The 13,939-nt window shown below is 40.9% G+C and overlaps 1 protein-coding gene across 1 annotated transcript in view; it reads right to left on the bottom strand.

Moving 5' to 3' along the window:
• Nucleotides 1–2,598: 2,598 nt before the first annotated feature.
• PTH (parathyroid hormone) overlaps nucleotides 2,599–13,939 on the bottom strand; it is an 82,628-nt gene continuing 71,287 nt past the window's right edge. Inside the window, exons 3-4 of the mRNA XM_075838126.1 lie at nucleotides 9,128–9,218; nucleotides 2,599–3,491 (exon numbers count right to left, since the gene is read on the bottom strand). Coding sequence (XP_075694241.1) covers nucleotides 3,188–3,491; nucleotides 9,128–9,218 — 395 coding nt within the window. The 3' untranslated portion in view covers nucleotides 2,599–3,187. The remainder of the gene's footprint in view (nucleotides 3,492–9,127; nucleotides 9,219–13,939) is intronic.

Below are 13,939 nucleotides of genomic sequence, written 5' to 3'. Positions count from 1 at the left end.
TCGGAAGTTTCCGTCATTCCCATAGACTTTGAAATGAAGCGGCAGCGCGCATGCTCGACCGCCACTCCATTCAATGTTCCCCAGCGATCAGACAATTATCACCTATCCTGTGATAATTGTCGATTCTGGGAATATCCCTATAAATTATAAACTTCTAGATGCCAGCTCATTGAATACATATGTATACAGCTCCCATTATAGTTAATAGGAGCAATATAAATACATACGCAACATACTCCCTCTAGTGGCGGCTGCTGTTCTGACCATGATATAAACCTGTGGTCTGGATCCAGCTCAGTGTAATGCATGAAAGTCATGTGATTTAAATCAGGGTTTCTTTATATCCGAAATACTGCACACATTTCCCATACAAATATCTATTTTATTCATTACAGAATAGAAAAATATGAAACAATAAGTTATGCTCAGTACTTAACATTATAAAAAAATAAATACAATTAAAGTGCTTTTTACATTAATAGAAATAACCACAAAAAAAATAAAATTTGCCTTGTTTCAGTGGAAATGAAGATGACTCGAAGGGCAAAAATGTGATGACATAGACGTGACTAGAACAGTCCGAGACGCCGCTGCAAACACTAAAAACCCACTACGTCTAAAGGAATGTGATTCTTATACAAAGAAAAGAGTAAAATGAGATTATAAAAGATAAGGAAACTTCAAAGGAAAACATCTGATAGAGTAAATGTATCAGCTATTAATTTATAGTCATTATGAAATGAAAGATTCTTCGTCAATATGGCTGGAAGGGCCGGAACATTTATTCAAGTGAAGTCTGGGAACTGTATCCTGTTATGGTATTAAAGTGGTTGAATCACAAAAAGAACCCCTCTTAGGACTCCTTTCTAGTGCCAGAATGGAGAGCCGCTCTGGTGGACTCCATGTGTCAATGCATTACATGGACTGCCATTCATTTTAATGGCCCGCATGTAATGCAACATTTGTTTAAAATTAATGTACATAAACAGTGGAGCCTCATTGTAAATACTTATCAAATACTGATCCTTACAGCCTGTATACTCCAGAGCTGCACTCACTATTCTGCTGGTGGAGTCACTGTGTACATACATTACATTACTTATCCTGTACTGATCCTGAGTTATAGCCTGTATTATACTCCAGAGCTGCACTCACTATTCTGCTGGTGAAGTCACTGTGTACATACATTACATTACTTATCCTGTACTGATTCTGAATTACATCCTGTATTATACTCCAGAGCTGCACTCACTATTCTGCTGGTGGAGTCACTGTGTACATACATTACATGACTTATCCTGTACTGATCCTGAGTTACATCCTGTATTATACTCCAGAGCTGCACTCACTATTCTGCTGGTGGAGTCACTGTGTACATACATTACATTACTTATCCTGTACTGTTCCTGAGTTACATCCTGTATTATACTCCAGAGCTGCACTCACTATTCTGCTGGTGGATTCACTGTGTACATACATTATATTACTTATCCTGTACTGATCCTGAGTTAGATCCTGTATTATACCCCAGAGCTGCACTCACTATTCTGCTGGTGGAGTCACTGTGTACATACATTATATTACTTATCCTGTACTGATCCTGAGTTAGATCCTGTATAAGGGCATGACCACACATGGCGGAATTCCTCCGCAACTGTCCGCATCCATGCCGCACAGAATCTGCGTTGCAGATTCTGCTGCGGATCTGCACAAAATGTGCAGTACATTGATGCGGACTAGCTGCTGCGGACTGCGGGAAAAGTGCTTCCCTTCTCCCTATCAGTGCAGGATAGAGAGAAGGGACAGCACTTTCCCTAGTGAAAGTAAACGACTTTCATACTTACCGGCCGTTGTCTTGGTGACGCGTCCCTCTTTCGGCATCCAGCCCGACCTCCCTGGATGACGCGCCAGTCCATGTGACCGCTGCAGCCTGTGCTTGGCCTGTGATTGGCTGCAGCCGTCACTTACACTGAATCGTCATCCTGGGAGGCCGGACTGGAGACAGACCCAGGGAGTTCTCGGTAAGTATGAACTTATATATTTTTTTACAGATACATGTATATTGAGATCGGTAGTCACTGTCCCGGGTGCAGAAACAGTTACTGCCGATCGCTTAACTCTTTCAGCACCCTGGACAGTGACTATTTACTGACGTCTCCTAGCAACGCTCCCGTCATTACGGGAGCCCCATTGACTTCCTCAGTCTGGCTGTAGACCTAGAAATACATAGGTCCAGCCAGAATGAAGAAATGTCAAGTTAAAAAAGCAAGACGCATCCGCAGCACACATGACATGTGCATGACAGCTGCGGACTTCATTGCGGAACTTTGAATCTCCATTGAAGTCAATGGAGAAATTCCGCCATGAGTCCGCCACTGCTCCGCAACAGACAGAGCATGCTGCGGACACCAAATTCCGCTCCGCAGCCTATGCTCCGCAGCGGAATTGTACGCATCGTGTAAACGAACACTGCTAAATTAAAGTGAAAGTCAATGGAGAAACGGCTCCGCTGCGGATTAACGCTGCGGAGTGTCCGCAGCGGAATTTAAGTGAAATTCCGCTATGTGTGAACCCGCCCTTATACTCCAGAGCTGCACTCACTATTCTGCTGGTGGAGTCACTGTGTACATACATTACATTACTTATCCTGTACTGATCCCGAGTTACAGATCATAAATATTTGATATTACATTAATATATTGAGTAGGACATCTCCGTGTGATAAGACATTGCCTGTAGCAACCAATCATAGCTCAGTTTACATTTCTTGAACAGCTTGATTGCTATGGGCGACAAGGCCAGACCTTCTGTTAGACAGTTTTGATAAATGAGAACCAATAGTTTTGTAATAGTTCATACTACAAGGAATGCAGATAAAAGATCTTTCTGAGAAAAATGAAATAAACATATAGACACATACTTGCCAACAGTCCTGTTTTTCGAGGGACTATCCCATAAACTGGATCACAAAAGAGCAGTGGTTTATACACATTTTGCATTAAAATGGGCATTGCGTTTACGGGCAGACAAGGGGTGGCATTTACAAATGTTCCACAATTTGGGATTAAATATTGCTAAGTGAATAAACAATATGACAGAAGTGTGAGATTTGGTCTCTACCATCATTTCTCTTTTCTATAGTTACCAGTATATTGAGCCTTTCTCTACTCTGAGTCTGGAGGTGACATCACTGAATTTTGGGCTTTAAGTAGTTCTCTATGTTGGGTTTTGCACTGTGCCGGTGAGACTTCTTCCCGCTAGTTTTCTGGTTCTGGTTGGCAGGATGCTTGGTCCGGTTGTCCACTGACTTGTCCTTCTTGTGAGGTTTCTGAGGTTTGCTTTCGGCCGCCTTGGGCGTTGCTTCCTGAGGGGTGCTGACAGATGCTGGGTGCAGGTTCTGTAATCTGAGCTGCAGCCATTCCTGTCTCTGCAACGCGTGCCTGAAATCTCCATAATTGTGCATAAGCTGCATCTCACTAACCGCTCGTCTCCTGGAATAAACACAAAAAATTAATTGTATGCCAATTCACCCATATCGGAGTATTGCGGTAACGGACAATAAAACAATGGACTGCAACCTGCAACTCTCCAACTATTGTGAAAATACAACTCCCAGCATGCCCCCATAGGAGACAGGTGAAGAGCTGCAGGGTGCAGACCACAGACTGGTTGCATCTTCCCTAAATGTATTTAGACATGGATACAATTAGCTTCCACCTATAATTACAGCATTAGGGGGTTGTTAAAAAAATTAGAGGCTAAAAACCAACCACTGATACAATGTATCACTGTAGGTAAATGTCTAAACAGCAGCAGCACAAAACTTTCTCCTGTCCAGGATTCCTTACCTACATCGATACATTGTAACCAACTGGTTAATCTTAAAAATGGCAAGTAATTAAAAAGCAAAGTCTATTAGAAAGTTTAAGCTTTATTAACACAAGACTGGATGACACATTTCTTTTTAGTAGAGAACTCCTTTCGTTGCAGCATAAGTAACACAAAGACTTCAAAATCTATACAAGTGGTCTCCAACTTGTGGCTCTCTAGTTATTGAGAAACTACAACTCCTGGCATGCTTTGTCATCTGTAGGCTGACAGGGCATGCTGGGAGTTGTAGTTTTGCAAGAACAAAAGAGCCACAGGTTGGAGAACACAATCTGCATAATCTCATTGAGCAAAGTGAATTTCAATCCTGGGTAACTATTAGGATACCCAAAAATATTTTGATTGCAGCTCATATGGCCCTATCACACCGGCCATTAATTGGTTGATCGGCGCTCGTTTGCTCCTGTCACAGGAAGCTATGGATGGGGACAAACGGTCGTTACTCAGATCGCTCGTCCCCATATTTATTATCATGTCGGCAGCGCGTCTCCCTGTTTACACACCAAGATGTGCTGCCGACAACGATAATATTTCACTTTTTAAAAATTATACGATCAGCGGATGATCGAGCGTTTGCTCGTTCATCTGCTGAACGCTCTCCTGTTTACACAGGGCAATAATCAGCAACGAGCGTTCTATGAAACCTTGTCTGCCCGATAATCGCCCTGTGTAAAACCCCCTTTAGGGTGGACCTGTCAGCTCTGCTGTGTACGGCTAATATAGTGATCCTTGTACAGCTATAATAGTGATCCCTGTGCAGTTACAATAGTGATCCCTGTACAGTTACAATAGTGATCCCAGTACAGTTACAATAGTGATCCCTGTACAGTTACAATAGTGATCCCAGTACAGTTACAATAGTGATCCCAGTACAGTTACAATAGTGATCCCTGTACAGTTACAATAGTGATCCCTGTACAGTTACAATAGTGATCACTGTATGATTATGATAGTGATCCTTGTACAGCTATGATAGTGATCCTTGTACGGCTATGATAGTGATCCTTGTACAGCTATGATAGTGATCCTTGTACGGCTATGATAGTGATCCTTGTACAGCTACAATAGTGATTCCTGTATGGTTATGATAGTGATCCTTGTACAGCTATGATAGTGATCCTTGTACGGCTATGATAGTGATCCTTGTACAGCTACAATAGTGATTCCTGTATGATTATGATAGTGATCCTTGTACAGCTATGATAGTGATCCTTGTACGGCTATGATAGTGATCCTTGTACAGCTACAATAGTGATCCCTGTATGATTATGATAGTGATCCCTGTACAGCTATGATAGTGATCCTGTATGACTATGATAGTGATCCTTGTACAGCTACGATAGTGATCCTTGTACGGCTATGATAGTGATCCTTGTACGGCTATGATAGTGATCCTTGTACAGCTATGATAGTGTTCCTTGTATGGCTATGATAATCATCCTTGTACGGCTATGATAGTGATCCTTGTACAGCTATGATAGTGATCCTTGTACAGCTATGATAGTGATCTTTATACAGCTATGATAGTGATCCTTGTACAGCTATGATAGTGATCCTTGTACGGCTATGATAGTGATCCTTGTACAGCTACAATAGTGATCCCTGTATGATTATGATAGTGATCCCTGTACAGCTATGATAGTGATCCTGTATGACTATGATAGTGATCCTTGTACAGCTATGATAGTGATCCTTGTACGGCTATGATAGTGATCCTTGTACGGCTATGATAGTGATCCTTGTACAGCTATGATAGTGTTCCTTGTACGGCTATGATAATCATCCTTGTACGGCTATGATAGTGATCCTTGTACAGCTATGATAGTGATCCTTGTACAGCTATGATAGTGATCTTTATACAGCTATGATAGTGATCCTTGTACAGCTATGATAGTGATCCTTGTACAGCTATGATAGTGATCCTTATACAGCTATGATAGTGATCCTTGTACAGCTATGATAGTGATCCTTGTACAGCTATGATAGTGATCCCTGTATGACTATGATAGTGATCCTTGTACAGCTATGATAGTGATCCTTGTACAGCTACGATAGTGATCCTTGTACGGCTATGATAGTGATCCCTGTATAACTATGATAGTGATCCTTGTACAGCTATGATAGTGATCCCTTTATGACTATGATAGTGATCCTTGTACAGCTATGATAGTGACCCTTGTATGGCTATGATAGTGATCCTTGTACGGCTATGATAGTGATCCCTGTATGACTATGATAGTGATACTTGTACGGCTATGATAGTGATCCCTGTATGACTATGATAGTGATCCTTGTACAGCTATGATAGTGATCCTTGTACGGCTATGATAGTGATCCTTGTACGGCTATGATAGTGATCCCTGTATGACTATGATAGTGATACTTGTACGGCTATGATAGTGATCCCTGTATGACTATGATAGTGATCCTTGTACAGCTATGATAGTGATCCCTGTATGACTATGATAATGATCATTGTACAACTACAATAGTGATTCCTATACGGCTATGATAGTGATCATTGTACATCTATAATAGTGATCCTTGTACAGCTATGATAGTGATCCTTGTACGGCTATGCTAGTGATCCCTGTATGACTATGATAGTGATCCTTGTACAGCTACAATAGTGATCACTGTATGATTATGATAGTGATCCTTGTACGGCTATTATAGTGATCCTTGTACGGCTATGATAGTTATCCTTGTACGGCTATGATAGTGATCCCTGTATGACTATGATAGTGATCCTTGAACAGCTATGATAGTGATCCCTGTATGATTATGATAGTGATCCTTGAACAGCTATGATAGTGATCCTTTTACGGCTATGATAGTGATCCTTGTACGGCTATGATAGTGATCCTTGTACGGCTATGATAGTGATCCCTGTATGACTATGATAGTGATCCTTGTACAGCTATGATAGTGATCCTTGTACGGCTATGATAGTGATCCTTGTACGGCTATGATACTGATCCCTGTATGACTATGATAGTGATACTTGTACAGCTATGATAGTGATCCCTGTATGACTATGATAATGATCATTGTACAGCTACAATAGTGATCCCTATACGGCTATGACAGTGATCCTTGTACGGCTATGATAGTGATCCTTGTAAAGCTATGATAGTGATCCTTGTACGGCTATGATAGTGATCCCTGTATGACTATGATAGTGATCCTTGTACAGCTATGATAATGATCATAGTACAGCTATGATAGTGATCCTTGTACAGCTATGATAGTGATCCTTGTACGGCTATGATAGTGATCCCTGTATAACTATGATAGTGATCCTTGTACAGCTATGATAGTGATCCCTTTATGACTATGATAGTGATCCTTGTACAGCTATGATAGTGACCCTTGTACGGCTATGATAGTGATCCTTGTACGGCTATGATAGTGATCCCTGTATGACTATGATAGTGATACTTGTACGGCTATGATAGTGATCCCTGTATGACTATGATAGTGATCCTTGTACAGCTATGATAGTGATCCTTGTACGGCTATGATAGTGATCCTTGTACGGCTATGATAGTGATCCCTGTATGACTATGATAGTGATACTTGTACGGCTATGATAGTGATCCCTGTATGACTATGATAGTGATCCTTGTACAGCTATGATAGTGATCCCTGTATGACTATGATAATGATCATTGTACAACTACAATAGTGATTCCTATACGGCTATGATAGTGATCATTGTACATCTATAATAGTGATCCTTGTACAGCTATGATAGTGATCCTTGTACGGCTATGCTAGTGATCCCTGTATGACTATGATAGTGATCCTTGTACAGCTACAATAGTGATCACTGTATGATTATGATAGTGATCCTTGTACGGCTATGATAGTGATCCTTGTACGGCTATGATAGTTATCCTTGTACGGCTATGATAGTGATCCCTGTATGACTATGATAGTGATCCTTGAACAGCTATGATAGTGATCCCTGTATAATTATGATAGTGATCCTTGAACAGCTATGATAGTGATCCTTTTACGGCTATGATAGTGATCCTTGTACGGCTATGATAGTGATCCTTGTACTGCTATGATACTGATCCCTGTATGACTATGATAGTGATCCTTGTACGGCTATGATAGTGATCCTTGTACGGCTATGATAGTGATCCTTGTACGGCTATGATACTGATCCCTGTATGACTATGATAGTGATACTTGTACAGCTATGATAGTGATCCCTGTATGACTATGATAATGATCATTGCACAGCTACAATAGTGATCCCTATACGGCTATGACAGTGATCCTTGTACGGCTATGATAGTGATCCTTGTAAAGCTATGATAGTGATCCTTGTACGGCTATGATAGTGATCCCTGTATGACTATGATAGTGATCCTTGTACAGCTATGATAATGATCATAGTACAGCTATGATAGTGATCCTTGTACAGCTATGATAGTGATCCTTGTACAGCTATAATAGTGATCCCTGTATGACTATGATAGTGATCCTTGTACAGCTATGATAGTGATCATAGTACAGCTATGATAGTGATCCTTGTACAGCTATGATAGTAATCCTTGTACGGCTATGATAGTGATCATAGTACAGCTATGATAGTGATCCTTGTACGGCTATAATAGTGATCATAGTACAGCTATGATAGTGATCCTTGTACGGCTATGATAGTGATCATAGTACAGCTATGATAGTGATCCTTGTACAGCTATGATAGTGATCCTTGTACGGCTATGATAGTGATCATAGTACAGCTATGATAGTGATCCTTGTATGGCTATGATAGTGATCATAGTACAGCTATGATAGTGATCCTTGTACAGCTATGATAGTGATCCTTTTACGGCTATGATAGTGATCACTGTATGATAGTGATCCTTGTACAGCTATGATAGTGATCATAGTACAGCTATGATAGTGATCATAGTACAGCTATGATAGTGATCATTGTACAGCTATGATAGTGATCCTTGTACGGCTATGATAGTGATCCTTGTACAGCTATGATAGTGATCCTTGTACGGCTATGACAGTGATCCTTGTACGGCTATGATAGTGATCCCTGTATGACTATGATAGTGATCCTTGTACAGCTATGATAGTGATCCTTGTACGGCTATGATAGTGATCCCTGTATGACTATGATAGTGATCTTTGTCATGTGTAATGTACTGTTTCTATTACTTCCATAAAACAGATTCAAAGCTTTTACGAAAAACCACAGAACACTCACGTCACAGGTTTTCCTTCATATCCTGAAAAGAGCGACACTCCACACAGGATGAGTCCAAGTTTGGTGAGGTCTGTTAGAAAATGCATGGCGGCTGCAGAAAAAGAATCGCATCATTTATGTTTATGTCTCATTATTCCAAGAGGAAAGAAAGTCACTGACTGCGGACATAGAATTATTACATTGAACCCCTGAGGTTTATACAGCGCGAAGTCTAAACACTGCAGACAAGATGTAATATACGAGGAAGACGAATACTAAAAGGAGAGACATAATATATCATTGATCCCTATGGAAAACATGACATTCAATTTGTATATCAATCAATCTTCTATCTATCTATCCATCAATCTTATACCCATTCATCCATCTATCTATCTATCTATCTATCTATCTATCTATCTATCTATCTATCTATCTATCTATCTATCTATCTATCTATCTATCTATCTATCTATCTATCTATCTATCTATCTATCTATCACTGCAGAAAACTGCCAAAACTACTGTGACATAGGTAGTTGAATATGAAAGAGGGACAGAGGATGGGGTGGGTAATGTACCTATAATGCAGATTCACATGTCTATAGTGACTGTAATGATTCCATTAGTGACTGTATATCCAGAATCTATTCAATTAAAGAGGTTGTCCAGAATTAGAATGACATGGCTGCGTTCTTCTAGACACAGTGCCACACATGCACAGAAAAGAACTCCGCATTCCAATAATGTTATGCTTATATGTTTTATTATGTAGGCAATCCAGTGTGACGTCCCGGTCCTAACAATTCGGACCTTTGTCAAACACAATTGCCGCAGAGTGAGAAAAACGATTGGCGCTACAGAATATCGGCTATTGCTGCATGTTACATGCGCTCTTTTCAATGCATCTATGGTGTTGGGACCATACTCAAGCACCCACCATCAACTTAGTGCCATCAATACTTCAGCAACAGCGCCACACATGTCCATGGGTTGTGTCTGGTATTGCAATACGACTTCATAGAAGTAAATAGAACTGAGCTTATATACCACACAACGTGTTGACAGATCTGGCGCTGTTTTTGGAAGAAAGCAGGCATGTTTTTCTAATCCTAGACAATCTCTTTAAATTGTCACGAACTTTCAATAGTGGAAGCAAATATAAGAACCTTTATAATGTATCTTAATAGAGAAAAACACATCTTTCTCTACTTCTCAGGCTCCTTTCCTCACACTCTCCTAAGTGTTCACTTAGTCTGAATTTAGTACTTTTTAGATCTCTTCAAAACTAAACAGGCCATCAGCTCACTGAGGGAGGGAGGTTACAGATGTCCATAGAAGTCTAAGGAAAGAGGAGGGGGAGTAGGGAGCAGAGTGAGAGAGAGGCAGAGAGTCATACAGAGACACTGCAGCAGCTTTCTAGTAAGATTTATATTTCACCCCAGTGCTGGATTCTCAGCTACACTGCTCATTACTACTGTACAATGTCCTCCATGCTGCTGCAGCTTCTATGTATCTATGATAGATAGAGATAATAGAGCAGGATTCTCTTTTTCTCTGGGGGTTAAAGAAAAAACCGCTGCCCTTTTTTCTTATCCCCCATCCCTTTTTCCTACAATTTACTTCTCGTTTTCTCGGTTTGTGCAAAGTATGGCAGAAATTATAACAGTTAGGTGCAGCCTACTATATCAGGGAAAACTGAGAATTCTAGATCAAGCTTGCAGAGGGGAAAGCTGCTAAATAATGCAAAATACAAGTCATATCATGGCCAGAAATAGTGTTATCCCTCGTGTACACACATGAGTTTCTTTTTGAAAAGTCACCTGAAAAGTTAGGTACATTTTAAAGGAGTTATCCAGAGATATAAAATGAATGGATAGGCCACCAATATCTGATTGGTAGGGGTACAACTCTCCTATTCAAATAAATTGGAGAAGGCTGTAATACTGTGAACTGCCACTACAAGTGTGTTGGTGTTTAGCAGCGCTAGTACAAGTATTGCGGCCCCTTCAAACAGCTGATCAGTGGGGGTGCCAGGAGTTGGACCACCACTGATCAGATATTGATGGCCTAGGATATCTCTCTTGATAAGGTTACTGCTGGACAGAATATTAGAAAACCTCACAGAGGAAAAATCATGGAATTACCCTTGCAAGTATATATATATATCTTTTATTATTTTAGGGAACACCTGACTTATCTTGGTGTTTTTACGAATTTAGGAGACAGCTCTGTATGCAGACCCCCAGACCACTAATGTGTTGTGTCAGATGCTTCTCTCATCACATAAAAATGAGTAGATAATATTTCATTTGTTTCTGGACCTCACTGACCAGACAGGTTCTATAAAACTTCTGAAGAATGTTAAGCACTTTTCAAGGGACCATTTGCAAATAAATCAATTCTATGCAGGAACAGTAACTATGTAACGTCACATGCATTATACCAGTTATATATTACTGATTGCCTCCTTACCCTGATTCAATATCTAACTCCCCCACCACTACCATTCCTTTTCTAAAACTAGACTTCCTGAACCCCCCCCCCTTAGTGATCATGGAGAGCCCTCTGTGCGATAATAAAGACAACCCAGTGGCTATTAAATGACAACCGCATAGTCATCTCTATTCCCTGACCTGCACTGATCTCTATGATCAAGGCAAGAAAGGAAAAGGAAGTTGAACACGATCCTTTCAAGGATCAACTCAGCCAGGAGAAGTGAGAACCCGCTAGACACCAGGAATAAAATAATGGCCCGGTTCACTGCCCCAGACTAGGAGAGATTCTGACATTAACCCCTTCTTGTGCTATACCACCAGAGAAGTTTCCATTGACACCTTCAATACCCTAGACTACCAGGGATGCTTGTGTTGACCCCTTCACTATCCCAGAACGCTAGGAATGTTTGTATCACCTCTTTCAATACCTTCAGTAGCCTAGAACACCGGGGATGTTAGTATTAACCCCTTCACTTCTGTAAACCACCAGGGTGGTGATCGTAAACCTCTTAACTACCCTAGACTATAAGGGATATTATTTTAACCCCTTAACCCCAATTAGACTACCAAGAATGCAAAAGTTTGTCTTGTAAGGGGGCCCAAAAAAACTTTCGGTTGCCCTGATTTATCTGGGCACTGTATGCCATATTTATCTTGACATTGTAGAAAATGATCTGTATGGTGTATAAAACTATGTATCTGGACGCTATGTGACACTGTATCTGGCTGCTGCATGGCTGATTAAATGGGCACTAAATGGCATTATTTATGTGGTGGTGTCTCTGATCAATAGCCAAGAGGGTACTTTTGCCTGGGTCCCTGATTGCCCTGGTTATTAGCTACAAATGATTATAGTAAACCATGCCCCTATTCGGTGCTCCAGTCAATAATATACATTTCTAATTTGTCCATTATCCATATGGAAGACTGGAGAGAGTCCTGTTGTCAGGTGCATCCGCCCAGGAGCAGTATTGATTGATGTAGAACTAACTTACTTCTAAGTATTCCTAAATGGCATAAACAGAAGGTGCCACTTCTCCTATAAATCAGTGTTGGAAATTATGAATCAATCTCAAATACAGAGGTGAAGCTTGAAGCTCTTTGGCCTTAGTGCTAAAGCTATACCTAAGCCTGCACTTACCAGATGATCGTTTCGCGTTCTGCCACACTTTATTATATCACACTCAATTAAGAATTAACTATATATAGGATTTGTCACTGAGCAATTAGGAGGATAAGTCACTGCATCTCCATACAGTGCCGCTGTTCTCTTACTTACCACTGGTGACCCACCGTCCCTAGGAGCAGAGGCTCAGTTGCTGCTACTACTACTACATCTGCAACCCCATACCTATGCCATTGCTTTAATCATGTATAGCATATACTGGGGTCCTATAGTCTGTAGTGAGCCTAAGCCTTGGTCTAACTAATTTAAAGGGGTTTTCCCATGAGAGACATTTATGACACATCCACAGGATATAATCCAAAAAATAAAATATTCGAAACAGCACAAATCCCGATGTCAGGAGCGGTGACACGCTGTAAGATCAGACAAACCCAGTCTGACGTAATGTAATCCTCAGAAAATGCGTGTTTGAACAGCAGCACACGTCTCCCAAATTTCAATCAATATGTTCTTTTATTGGTCAAACATCCAGTAAGAAATGGCAACGTTTCGACCGGTGACAAGTGGAGGGTCTTTCTCGAGCCTTGGCTTGAGAAAGACCCTCCACTTGTCACAAGTCGAAACGTTGCCATTTTTTACTGGATGTTTCACCAATAAAAGAACATATTGATTTAAATTTGGGAGACGTGTGCTGCTGTTCAAACACGCATTTTCTGAGGATATCCACAGAATATGTCATAAATGTCAGATAGATGCGGGTGCCACCTCTGGGACCCTCATCTATCTCTAGGACGGGGCCCCCTAAACCCTGTTCTGCCGCTCTGTGTTGCGGAAGAAGCAGGTGAATTCCCAACATGAATTAGGAAACAGCGTAAGTTGCTGAGCGCTTTTTCCATAAGTCCCATGGAACTGAATGGTAGTTATGGAAACAGCATAGCTCGCATCCTACGCTGCTTCTGTAACCGCCATTCACTACTATGGGAGTTACGGAAACAGCGTAGCTAAGCGAGCTACGTTGTCTTCGTAACTCCTGACCATATAGTCAAGAAGTGGCCGGCATGGCAGAGGATGCAGAAAAAGGTAGAACAGGGTTTTGGGGGCCCCGTTCTAGAGATAGGTGGGACCAGCATCTGTCTGACATTTATGACATATTTTGTGGATATGTCATAAATGTCTCTCATGGGAAAACCCTTTTAAGTGCTGTTCCTC

The sequence above is a fragment of the Rhinoderma darwinii genome, chromosome 9 (assembly GCF_050947455.1).
Source record: "Rhinoderma darwinii isolate aRhiDar2 chromosome 9, aRhiDar2.hap1, whole genome shotgun sequence".
NCBI lineage: Eukaryota > Metazoa > Chordata > Amphibia > Anura > Rhinodermatidae > Rhinoderma > Rhinoderma darwinii.
This window is presented reverse-complemented; position numbering and strand designations above follow the sequence as displayed.